The sequence below is a fragment of the Microcaecilia unicolor genome, chromosome 3 (assembly GCF_901765095.1).
Source record: "Microcaecilia unicolor chromosome 3, aMicUni1.1, whole genome shotgun sequence".
Taxonomy (NCBI): Eukaryota; Metazoa; Chordata; class Amphibia; order Gymnophiona; family Siphonopidae; genus Microcaecilia; species Microcaecilia unicolor.
The window spans coordinates 55955365-55967602 of NC_044033.1; the positions used below are offsets into that span (position 1 = coordinate 55955365).

Here is a 12238-nt window from a genome sequence, read left to right on the forward strand (position 1 = left end):
GGTGGAAATGTTATGTTTTGGGGGTGTTTCTCTGCTAAGGGCACAGGACTACTTCACCGCATCAATGGGAGAATGGATGGGGCCATGTACCGTACAATTCTGAGTGACAACCTCCTTCCCTCCGCCAGGGCCTTAAAAATGGGTCGTGGCTGGGTCTTCCAGCACGACAATGACCCAAAACATACAGCCAAGGCAACAAAGGAGTGGCTCAGGAAGAAGCACATTAGGGTCATGGAGTGGCCTAGCCAGTCACCAGACCTTAATCCCATTGAAAACTTATGGAGGGAGCTGAAGCTGCGAGTTGCCAAGCGACAGCCCAGAACTCTTAATGATTTAGAGATGATCTGCAAAGAGGAGTGGACCAAAATTCCTCCTGACATGTGTGCAAACCTCATCATCAACTACAGAAGACGTCTGACCGCTGTGCTTGCCAACAAGGGTTTTGCCACCAAGTATTAGGTCTTGTTTGCCAGAGGGATTAAATACTTATTTCCCTCTGCAGAATGCAAATAAATTCATATACTTTCCACAATGTGATTTTCCGGATTTAATTTGTGATGTGCTATCTCTCACTGTTACCAATAACCTACCCTTCAATTATGGGCTGCTCATGTCTTTGTCAGTGGGCAAACTTACAAAATCAGCAAGGGATCAAATACTTATTTCCACCACTGTATGTCTTCTGAGCAGAGACTTTAAAATTCTGATGACATCATTAGTATAACGTGGTACAGCCAGGAATATTCCAGTATTCTAACACCAAAGCCATTCAGAGAGACCAAAATAATTTAGAGATTGGGAAAAAAAAAGACAACCAAACTGAACCCAGAAGAGGCACACCTTAGGGCTACCTTTGCAGAACTGATACAGACAGGTCACAGACTTAAGACATAGGAATTTACAGAATCCGTCAGTCTTCTGGGACAGGTCCTAGACTGGTCTAGCAGGGTAAAGGAAAGGAAATTAACAGGTAAAAACTAATTTCACCTTCCTTATCTTGCTAAACCAGTCCAGACCTATGGGATGTACCAGAACTTTAAACCCACAGGGTGAAAGGAAGACAATACCTTCCTGGACTATCCCACCAAAGTCATTGTTCCACCTAGCTCAAATTTCAAGCTTATGATGTTTAACAAAAGAATGGAGGGAGGACCATCCTGCAACCCTGCAAATATCTTCTGTTGCAATGACCTCTGCTTCAGCTCAGGACACAGCCTTCAACCTGGTAGAGTGAGTCTAAGGCCTTGATGAACCTTAATTTCCTGAAGAATGTAAGCTGATTCAATAGTCCACGTAATCCAGCACACAATCAAACATTTTGAGGCCACATGTTGCTTAGAAGGAACATAAAAGAAGGTAAAAGGAAGATATGGCATCTAAAAAGAATTAGCAACCTCCAAGTAGCAGAGAAGCACTCTGCAAATGTCTATTTTATGGAGAGTCTGTGACAGTCCCAACCCCAGGGCCTTCTGAAAGACAAGACTAGAAACCATCTGGTTCAAATGAAAAGGAGAAACCACCTTCCGCAGAAAGAAGGGAACAGTATGCAGCACAACATCAGAAGAGAAAGACAAATGAGGGTCCCTGCTGCTCCAAAATCCTCTTAGCCAAACAGAAGATCACAAGAAAAACTACTTTGAGACTGAGGAAGTAATATTCAGCCAGGAGCGGCACCAAAACATATGCCCAGATATTCAATGCTGAGCCATTTCTGGATACCAGTATTAAATATCCAGTTATGTGCAGCCAGCCTACCTTTAACATTATTCACCTCTTAGCCAGTTAAGTTAAACTGGCCAAATATAGCACTGCCCATATAACAGGCTCTACTTCCCTGCTTTCCTGCCACTGCTGACGTTGCTTTATCTGCTCTTAGGCAGGCCCAGTGCTTAAACAAACTTAGAGCTGTGGGTGCCCTGTAAGCACAGACCCGCACTCTAGTCGCTGGATGTTACTTCACTAATGTGACCATTTCATTTTGGGATTTTCCATGGATGGAAATAGCAGTGTTTTTTAGTAATTGATAACATTTTTGAATAGTATACATTGGTTAATATATGCTTTGAGCAACCACTTTTTTTCTTTGACATATGATACATATCTAATATCTAAATGTAATAAAAGGTATTAATTGTGACTATTTTACTTTTACTTTTGTTTTTCTGTGTGTTGTCAGACAATTATGGATGTAAGCACCACCCCTAACCCCGCCCCCTTTAGCCTCCCCAAACAGTTGGGCCACCGACCGCCTATGTTGAGGGGACTTCACGAGCTGAAGCTGGCACCTACATGAAAGTTTCTATGCATACACAGAAAATCCTTTTCAGAAGTTGCTACGTGTTGGCACTGTTGGATAATGTCACCCACATGCATGACTAGTTATTCTGCCTTTTGTAGGCAAACAACTTTGTTTTTTTGATTAGCCAAACAAATTTTGGAATAGTAAGACCTCATAAACAGACAGACCGTCATTGCTAGATTTATATTTCAGCTGTGTGTCTGGATTTCGTAGGAAGAATGCCTGACTAGAATTTAGGCACACAACTTGCTAAGTGTATTCTGTAATGATGTGCGCCGAACTTCTAATGCGCAGAGGCAAAAGGGGCATGGTTATGGGTGAGGTAAATGGGCATTTCATGGATGTTCTGAAATTTAGACACCTAGTTATAGAATATGGCCCAGTGCACCTAAATCTACGTGCCAGCTAAAGATTTAGGTGCTGAAATATCAACTAAGCATATTCTATAATTGGCGCCTAAATCTAGGTGTCAATTATAGAATATGCTTAGTCAGCACTGATTTCAGCGTTGATTTTTTTTTTTAGGTGCCATATATAGAATCTCCTCCATTAGGGGGAATCTTCTGTAAATGGTGCTCAAAATTAGGCACTGATAAAAATCAGTGCTCAATGCTATTCTATAAAGGGCTCTCTGTGATGAGCGTTCTTTATAAAATAGCATCGAGTGCTGAATTCCACGCTCAATTTTGGGCGCAAAGACTTAGGCCAGCTGAAACCTGGTGTAAATCCTGGTGTGCAAGTTGGACGCAGATCCCTGCTGTTCTGTAACACTGCGCGCATCTTTTATAAATGCCTCTGACCCGCCTATGCCCCTGCCAAGGTCACAGCCCCTTTTATGTCACACGCAATCCAGTTTAGGTGCGCATTGTTACAGAATAGCGTGCAGCCAGATGAGTGCCCAAATCATAATTAGTGCCAATTAAGTGTTTGTTAACTCCAACAACTAAATGATTGGAGCCCATTAGCTAATTATTGTGGGCATCAATCTGGAAGCCACACCCAATTTTGGGCACTCTTTATAGAATCTGGGGGATTTTGACTAGTGTTACTAATTGCTGGAACTTTAGATGCATCTGACCTTTTAAATCTTTCATATGCAGGAGGACTGTTCAATTATGTATCTGGAGCTAATTACTTCGGTGAAATAGTGGAATGGTTTGGCTATGCAATTGCAACATGGACATTGCCGGCCTTTACATTTGCATTTTTCACACTGTGTTTTATTGGACCACGAGCTTACCACCATCACAGGTAACAAAGCCATGATGCTGCATGTTTTCTATTTTTTTTTTCAGCATGTCCATGCATGTGCTGAGTAACACAGGTAGTAAAATTATTATTATTATTATTATTATTTATTGCATTTGTACCCCACATTTTCCCACCTTTTAGCAGGCTCAATGTGGCTTACAGAGTATTGTTATGATAAAGTCGTTACATGATTTAAATACAGTCGATCATAAGCTGAGGTATAAGAGGATTTAGATGGAAAGGTGTTAGGTAAGGTCGTGTGAGAGCTGTTTTTTGGTGTACTTGGGTGGTTTAAGGAATGATTTGTTTCATTGAGGATGACTTTTGTAGGCTTTGTTGAAGAGATGTGTTTTCAAAGCTTTGCGGAAGCTGGTTAGATTGTTCATGGTTTTCAGGGCCATGGGTAAAGTGTTCCAAAACTGTGTGCTTTTGTACGCAAAGGTAGTAGCATAAGCCTGTTTGTATTTCATTCCTTTACAGCTGGGGAAGTTCAGATTGAGGAATTTGCGGGCCGATCTTTTGGCGTTTCTGGGCAGTAGGTCCACTAGGTTTAACATATAGAGTGGGGCATCTGCGTGAATGATTTTATATAAGGTCATGCAGATCTTGAACTCAATTCGTTCCTTGAGCGGAAGCCAGTGCAGTTTCTCTCTTAGGGGATTCACACTTTCATATTTAGGTTTTCCAAAAATGAGCCTGGCTGCAGTGTTCTGGGCTGTTTGGAGTTTTTTAATGGTCTGTTCTTTACAGCCTGCGTACAGAGCGTTACAGTAGTCCAAGTGGCTTATTACTAATGACTGTACTAGGGTGCAGAAGATGTTTCTTGGGAAAAAAGGTTTTATTCTTTTGAGTTTCCACATTGATTGGAACATTTTTTTTGTTGTATTCTTCACGTGGGTATCGAGTGTGAGGTTTCGATCAATGGTGGCTCCAAGAATTTTCAGATTTTCTGAGATAGGAATTGTGCAGTAGGGTGTAGTTATAGTGGGGTAGTTGTTTGTATTGTATTGGGAAGTGAGAACTAGACATTGAGTTTTTTCTGCATTAAGTTTTAACTGGAATGAGTCCGCCCAAGAGTGCATGATCTGGAAGCTCTGGTTAATCTCGTTGGTTATTTCGTTTAAGTCACTTTTGAACGGGATATAGATTGTAACGTCATCGGCATATATGTAGGGGTTAAGGTTTTGATTGACTAGGAGTTTGGCTAATGGTATCATCATTAGGTTGAAAATAGTTTGTGAAAGGAGGGATCCTTGAGGAACTCCACATTCCGGTATCCAAGGTGGTGATCTGTCAGTATTCGTTGTTACTTGGTAGGATCTGGTGGAGAGGAATCCTTCAAACCATTTGAGAACTGGGCCTCCAATTCTGAAGTATTCTAATAGGTGTAATAATATTCCATGATCCAAAATGTCAAAGGCACTAGACATGTCAAATTGTAATATGAGTATGTTCTTGCCGGTTGCAATAGTTTTTTTTGAATGAGTTCATTGCAGACACTAGTACAGTTTCAGTGCTATGATTTGATTGAAATCCTGACTGAGACTCATGTAGAATTGAGTGTTTGGTCAGGTATTCCGTGAGTCGTTTCGTCACTATGCCTTCCATCAATTTTGTTGTGAGTGGGATAGAAGTGACTGGTCGGTAGTTGATTAGGTCCATTGTGCTTTTCTTAGCATCTTTTGGCAGCGGAGTGAGTAGGATGTTTCCATTTTCCGTGGGGAAGAGACTATTTAGGAGTCTATAGTTTATTTGGTTCGTGAGGTCTTTTTTGAATTGTTTGGGTGCGGCTCTTATTAGGCTGGTAGGGCAAATGTCAAATCCTCACAATTACCATATAGAGTTCAATGTGATAGACTTTGGTCCTTTTTCTACCTAACTAGCTGTGTAACTATTTATAAGAGGCAAACTTAGGGTGATTATCTGGCTTCAAGGGCTGTAAAATCCAGCCCTTGCCACTCAATCCCCTAATCACTGTGGCATCACTGGAAACCATGAAGACTGGGCCAAAATGAAAGTGGTGACTTGAGATCTCTTCTCCTCGCCAGACCACATTAATCTGGGTTTGGCATTAGGTATAGGATAGCAATGGCCTGGCACCTCAGGCCATGTCCATCTTCTCTGCTGCCCAGGGTTGGAATGTCATACTTTGCGATATTTGCAAGTTGAAATTAACTAAATTATGTGGCTCTACATGTTCCCTGGCTGCTTACATCACTTGTCCAGGACTAACCAGGCATGTTCAGCGGCACTTATTAATTGCTCAAGCCAAAACTGACTATTTTGGGGGCATTCTAGGATAGAATTATCACATCCAAGACTCGACATCGGCCATGTTTTAGCCACTAGGTCTGCATCAAGAGTCTAAAATACAAACATACATATAAAACACCATACATGTTGAAAATAATACATATTGAAAATTAATATGGCTAAGAATTAAAAATTAATTATAATATCTATATAAATAATTCTCACCTCCAACGTTCTGAAGCTCACCTCCAATGTTCTGAAGTTCACTGTGTGCCAGGGAAACACTGAAGCCCTGTAGTGTTCCAGGCTGTCAGCACCACTCACTCTCACTCACAGACCCGCCCTCAGCCACGCCCCATCCACACATAATTCACAACCCTAACATTCTAAATGTAAATTTGTAGTTGCAAGATCCCATTAGTGTCTGCCCCGCCCTCACGTCACAATGTGATGATGTTGTGGGCGGGGCTATGACACTCAGCAAATCGCCAGTTCCACCGCCCTCCGACGCTCCCCCCGACACACAACGACAAACAGCGACCTACACAGGGCCTCCACCGCCCCCCCCCCCCCCGATGCACAGCGACAAACAGTGACCAATGCAGGGGGTGGAGTGCCATCAGAAAAGCTGATCCGCCGGGACCCCGAAGCTCCCGCCCTCCAAAAAACGAGGCACCTCCACCCTCCCGACGCTGCCCTCTTGCGCCCTCCCGACTCTGCCGTGGAAACAGCTCACCACAATGCCGCAATCCCGAAGCTGCCACCCTCCAAAAACAAATGAACCGCCTGGAGCAAAAGGTCGGTGTGTAGCAGGCAGGGGGAGGAGTAACGAGGCTATACGATCCACAGACAGGAAGGGTCGGAGGAGGAGAAGGTGGGTGTGTAGCAGGCAGGGGAATGAATAACCACGATCGCAGATCAAGAGGCACGGAAGCCCGGAGGAGCAGGAGGTAAAACCTGTCACTGCTAGCAGGCAGGTGGAGGAGTTCAGAATAACGCTGATCAAGTGGCAGGCAGGGGTGGAGGAGGAGTACGAGGTGGGGAGAGAGGCAGGGGGGGGGGGAGGCCCCTTGGCAGGCAGGCAGGCACGCTGGAAAACATGTCACTGCTAGCAGCCAGGGGGAGGAGTACCGAATAACGCCTCAAGTGCCAGGGAGGGCTGCAGGAGAACTACGAGGTGAGGAGAGAGCCAGAGGAATGGAAGCCCCTTGGCAGGCAGCCAGGCAGGCACGCAGTCACTGCCACACACACACACATACTCTCTCTCTCTCACAAACACACTGTCTCTCACACACACTCGCACACACTAACTCTCTCTGTCTGTCACAAATACACACTTGCATCTGGCATGCAGGCAAGAGGGAGGGAAGGGGGCCACCTGGCCCACACACTCTCTCTCTCTGTCACAAACACACACACTTGCTAGCACCTGTTTCATTACACACACTCTCTCTCACACACAAACACTGACACACTCTTTCTCTCTCTCTCATTCTCTCTGTCACACACACACTCCATCTCTCGCACACAGTCTTTCTGAAACATACACTCTGAGGAAAACCTTGCTAGCACCCGTTTCATTTCTCTCAGAAATAGGCCTTTTTTTACTAGTATATTATAAAGCACAAACCAATTGGAGAGCATAAAATAAAACTTAAGGATAAAAGAGAAGAAACCAAATAAATAGTACAATGCATTACTAAAAAATAAATAAAACACATACACTACAATTGGTCTGTGCTTTATAATATATTTTATTAATTTTTATTTCTTTTTGCATATTTCTTTTCAATATGTATGGTGTTTCATTTATGTTTGTATTTTAGACTCCTGATGCAGGCCTACTGATCAAAACACAGCCCATGTCAAGTCTTGGGTGTTGAGAATAAAGATCTTTTAATTACATAAAGTATCACCAGTGTGTGGTTGTCACCTTCGCTGTGTTGTTGGTACTTGAGTAGAGCTGTGAGGGTTTGTTCTTCTGTACTTCCATCTGATATTCATGAACACAGCACATAGTCGGTATATGCATCTAGCTTTTCCTACATCTGTACACAACTTTGGAATGCACTACCGAATGCCATAAAAGCAACGTATGATTTGATACCCTTCCGGAAACTACTAAAGACTAAATTGTTTAAAAAGACTTATCCAAACGATCCTTCATAAATGATCTGACATCTAAACTCAATTAGAACAAGTTAACAGTGAACTCTTCTATTTAACTACTTTAATTTCTTTTTCTTTACTGAATGTTATATGTATTATATATCCATTTACTTCTAATGTACTTTATACTTTTTGTACTTATTGTTAATTAATAATAATATGTATTTCTCACTCCGGAAATGGATACCACCATTTCGGCATAATGTAAGACACATTGAGCCTGCAAAGAGGTGGGAAAATGTGGGATACAAATGCACTGAATAAATAAATAAATAAATAAATAAATAGTCAGTCAGTCAATTTTGCTAGGCACTAATATGCATAACTCAAGATTCACAAAGCCTAAAATCTAATGGTGTTGGCCTTTCCATTTGCCAGAAGCTAGGATATGAAAAAAGTTCTTTAGTCTGTATGAGTTCATTCTTTTCACTTGCATTCTATTTGTTTTCTTCTTTTTTTTTTCTTCCAGGTTCTATCTCCAGGTGTTTCCAGACTATCCCAAGTCAAGGAAGGCCCTGATTCCCTTCATTTTTTAGAAAAGGTCTACTGAAATGAAACATTCAACTTCAAGGTCTAGCTGTATTTCACTTCTTTGTGTATTTCATCACATTTATACATTCGATGAACAGCTGCAAAATCCAACTTCAAAACTTCAGGTCCTTCTACCCTGTTTCAGGCCATTGCAGCATGAATCCTTCCAAAAGAAAGCACTGTAGGCATAAAGTCTGTCTACACCAAGCTGCCTTATTCATGGCAGAGGGGAGGAGAAAAGACATAGGGCAAGTGCTGAAGGATATTCCCGGCCTCCATATCTAGGACTACGAGCACTTCCTCTCCATCCCTGACACATCAGACAGTGACCAAGATGATTTTCAATTGTCAACATACAGTGCAACTACTAGGTCACCTGAGCTGTTCGGGACCTTATGCTACATTTTTTTTCTTTAGTTATGCTGTGTAAATCAAACATTATTTAATCTGTAAAATTGTTGATTTATTCTTGTTTAGGATCTTAAACATATTTGGCTAGAGAAAACAACTAAGGAAAAGTGACCTGAGGATCAATTATTTTCATGTCAATAGTCCAAATATTTTATTTTATCTGCAAGTGAAAACAAATGTGTATGTTTACAGTACAGGATGAATAACTAGTATTCACCCACCTTGGGTAAATCTATTTGTAATGGTGGCTAATAAATCCCAATAAATAAATTAAATAAATAAACTATATCATGTACCTAAAGTGTTAAAATATGGACCAGCCTGGTGCCTCAGATGGAAAATGCTGAGGTCCCCACTATGATTCCCAAGGTCAGAATTTCCACTAGCTGGGTCAGCTGGGGCTTGCATTACCACCAGGGCAGCATTCCCAGTTAATAGGAATGGGGGTAAAGAAATAGCAGTAATTTTATGGGCGTGACATGATCATGATTAAGGATCATGGCTATAAGGTTGTGAAAGGAGCCATGCTGTGTAACCCAGAATAGTCTCTGCAATGATCCAACTGAGTATGTGTGGAGGAGGGGAAAGTATAAAATAGAGGGGGGGGGGAGGAAATGGAGAGGAAATCCACGGATAGTAGGAATTAAGGTTTATGGCACACGGGAGGTGGTGGAGATGAAAACGGTAATGGAATTCAAACATGCGTGGAATAAACATAAAGGAATCCTGTTCAGAAGGAATGGATCCTCAGAAGCTTAGCCGAGATTGGGTGGCAGAGCCGGTGGTGGGAGGCGGGGCTAGTGCTGGGCAGACTTCTTACAGTCTGTGCCCTGAAAATGGCAGATGCAAATCAAGGTAAGGTATATTCAAAAAGTAACACATATGAGTTTATCTTGTTGGGCAGATTGGATGGACCATGCAGGTCTTTTTCTGCCATCATCTACTATGTTACACGTTACTATGATCCCAACTAGGAGATAAATGCTGGGTCAAAAATTATGGAGTTAATATGTAGTATGTAGTCTTTCTTTCAGATTTTCACTGGGTTGGGTTTTTTTTTCTTCTTTCCATCTTCTCTCTCATTTTATTGTATTATAAACCACTTTGAAACCTAGAACAGGCCATATGGCAGTATATCAAGCATAAATAAATAAATAACAAAATGACTTTCCAGGTTGCAGCTGGATAGTGCTGCTGAATATTTTTAAAGACTGCCTCGGCACTATTTGGATAGTGTTGGGGAAGAGAACCCACAGGTATACAGGTAGCGCTAATTTTTAGTGCCAATATCCAGATAACTTAGGACAGCAAAAAGGGTGTCCTAAATCTATCCAGATAAGTATTCAAATTTCAGCTGATATCACTGCTCTCTAGATGTGCCAGCACCTCACAGCTCTATCCAGATACTATGATTGAAATGCAGATTGTTTTTGCACAGGGAGGCCAGCATTTTTTTTTAAACCATTACTACTACTGCTATTTAGCATTTCTATAGCGCTACAAAGCGTACGCAGCGCTGCACAAACATAGAAGAAAGACAGTCCCTGCTCAAAGAGCTTACAATCTAATAGACAAAAATAAAGCAAGCAAATCAATGTGTAGAGGAAAGAGGAGAGGAGGGTAGGTGGGGCGAGTGGTTACAAGTCAAAAGCAATGTTAAAGAGGTGGGCTTTCAATCTAGATTTAAAGATGGTCAAGGATGGGGCAAGACGTAGGGGCTCAGGAAGTCTATTCCAGGCGTAGGGTGCAGCGATACAGAAGGAGCGAAGTCTGGAGTTGGCAGTAGTGGAGAAGGGAACAGATAAGAAGGATGTATCCATGGAACGGAGTGCACGGGAACGGGTGTAGGGGAGGATGAGTGTGGAGAGATACTGGGGAGCAGCAGAGTCAGTACATTTATAGGTTAGTAGAAGAAGTTTGAACAGGATGCGAAAACGGATAGGAAGCCAGTGAAGCGACTTGAGGAGAGGGGTAGTATGAGTACAGCGACCCTGGCAGAAGACGAGACGGGCAGCAGAGTTTTGAACCGACTGGAGAGGGGAGAGTTGACTAAATGGGAGGCCAGCAAGAAGCTGATTGCAGTAGTCCAAACGAGAGGTGACAAGGGTGTGGATGAGGGTTTTGGTAGAGTGCTCGGAAAGAAAGGGGCGGATTTTACGGATGTTGTAAAGAAAGAAATGACAGGTCTTGGCAATCTGCTGGATATGAGTAGAGAAGGAGAGAGAAGAGTCAAAGATGACTCCAAGGTTTCGAGCTGAGGAGACAGGGAGAATGAGAGAGCCATCAACAGAAATAGAAAACGGGGGGGGGGGGGGGGGGGGGGGGGAGCAGGGAGGTGGGTTTAGAGGGAAAAATGAGAAGCTACTACTACTACTACTATTTAGCATTTCTATAGCGCTACAAGGCGTACGCAGCGCTGTACAAACATAGAAGAAAGACAGTCCCTGCTCAAAGAGCTTACAATCTAATAGACAAAAAATAAAGTAAGCAAATCAAATCAATTAATGTGTACAGGAAGGAGGAGAGGAGGGTAGGTGGAGGCGAGTGGTTACAAGTGGTTACGAGTCAAAAGCAATGTTAAAGAGGTGGGCTTTCAGTCTAGATTTAAAGGTGGCCAAGGATGGGGCAAGACGTAGGGGCTCAGGAAGTTTATTCCAGGCGTAGGGTGCAGCGAGACAGAAGGCGCGAAGTCTGGAGTTGGCAGTAGTGGAGAAGGGAACAGATAAGAAGGATTTATCCATGGAGCGGAGTGCACGGGAAGGGGTGTAGGGAAGGACGAGTGTGGAGAGATTCTGGTTTTGGTCATATTTAATTTCAGGTGGCGTTGAGACATCCAGACAGCAATGTCAGACAAGCACGCTGAAACTTTGGTCTGGATGGAAGGTGAGATATCAGGGGTAGAAAGGTAGATTTGGGAGTCATCAGCATAGAGATGACAATCTCAATATTGGAATGTGGATGTGTGTGTGTGTAAACCTCCTCTTCCCCACCCCCAATAATGAGCTGGATGTGATATTATGGGTCCTGTTGAGGAAAGATTTGCTCAATTACTCTCTATAAGAAAACTTTAAAAACCAGCCCCCCCCCCTCCCAATATTGAGCTGGTGTCAGGCTGTGTGGTAACTGCCTGACGTTGGCGGTCAGACTGGATATTCAATACCAGGCCGTATGCAGCAACTGGCATTGAATATCCCGTTTTATTTTTGACTGTGGCAACTTAACTGGTTAAGCTGATGTTCAGCGCTAAGCGGTTAAGTGCATAGCGGTCAAAGATAGGCCTGCTATTTGTGTGGCCTATTTTAACCGCTAAATATAGCCAGTTTG

At 42.7% G+C, this 12238-nt stretch overlaps 1 protein-coding gene across 1 annotated transcript in view; it reads left to right on the top strand.

Annotated features, from left to right (window-relative positions):
• Positions 1-9168, top strand: part of SRD5A2 (steroid 5 alpha-reductase 2) — a 131977-nt gene extending 122809 nt beyond the window's left edge. The window contains exons 4-5 of the mRNA XM_030195950.1: positions 3400-3550; positions 8442-9168. Coding sequence (XP_030051810.1) covers positions 3400-3550; positions 8442-8508 — 218 coding nt within the window. The 3' untranslated portion in view covers positions 8509-9168. The remainder of the gene's footprint in view (positions 1-3399; positions 3551-8441) is intronic.
• Positions 9169-12238: the final 3070 nt, after the last annotated feature.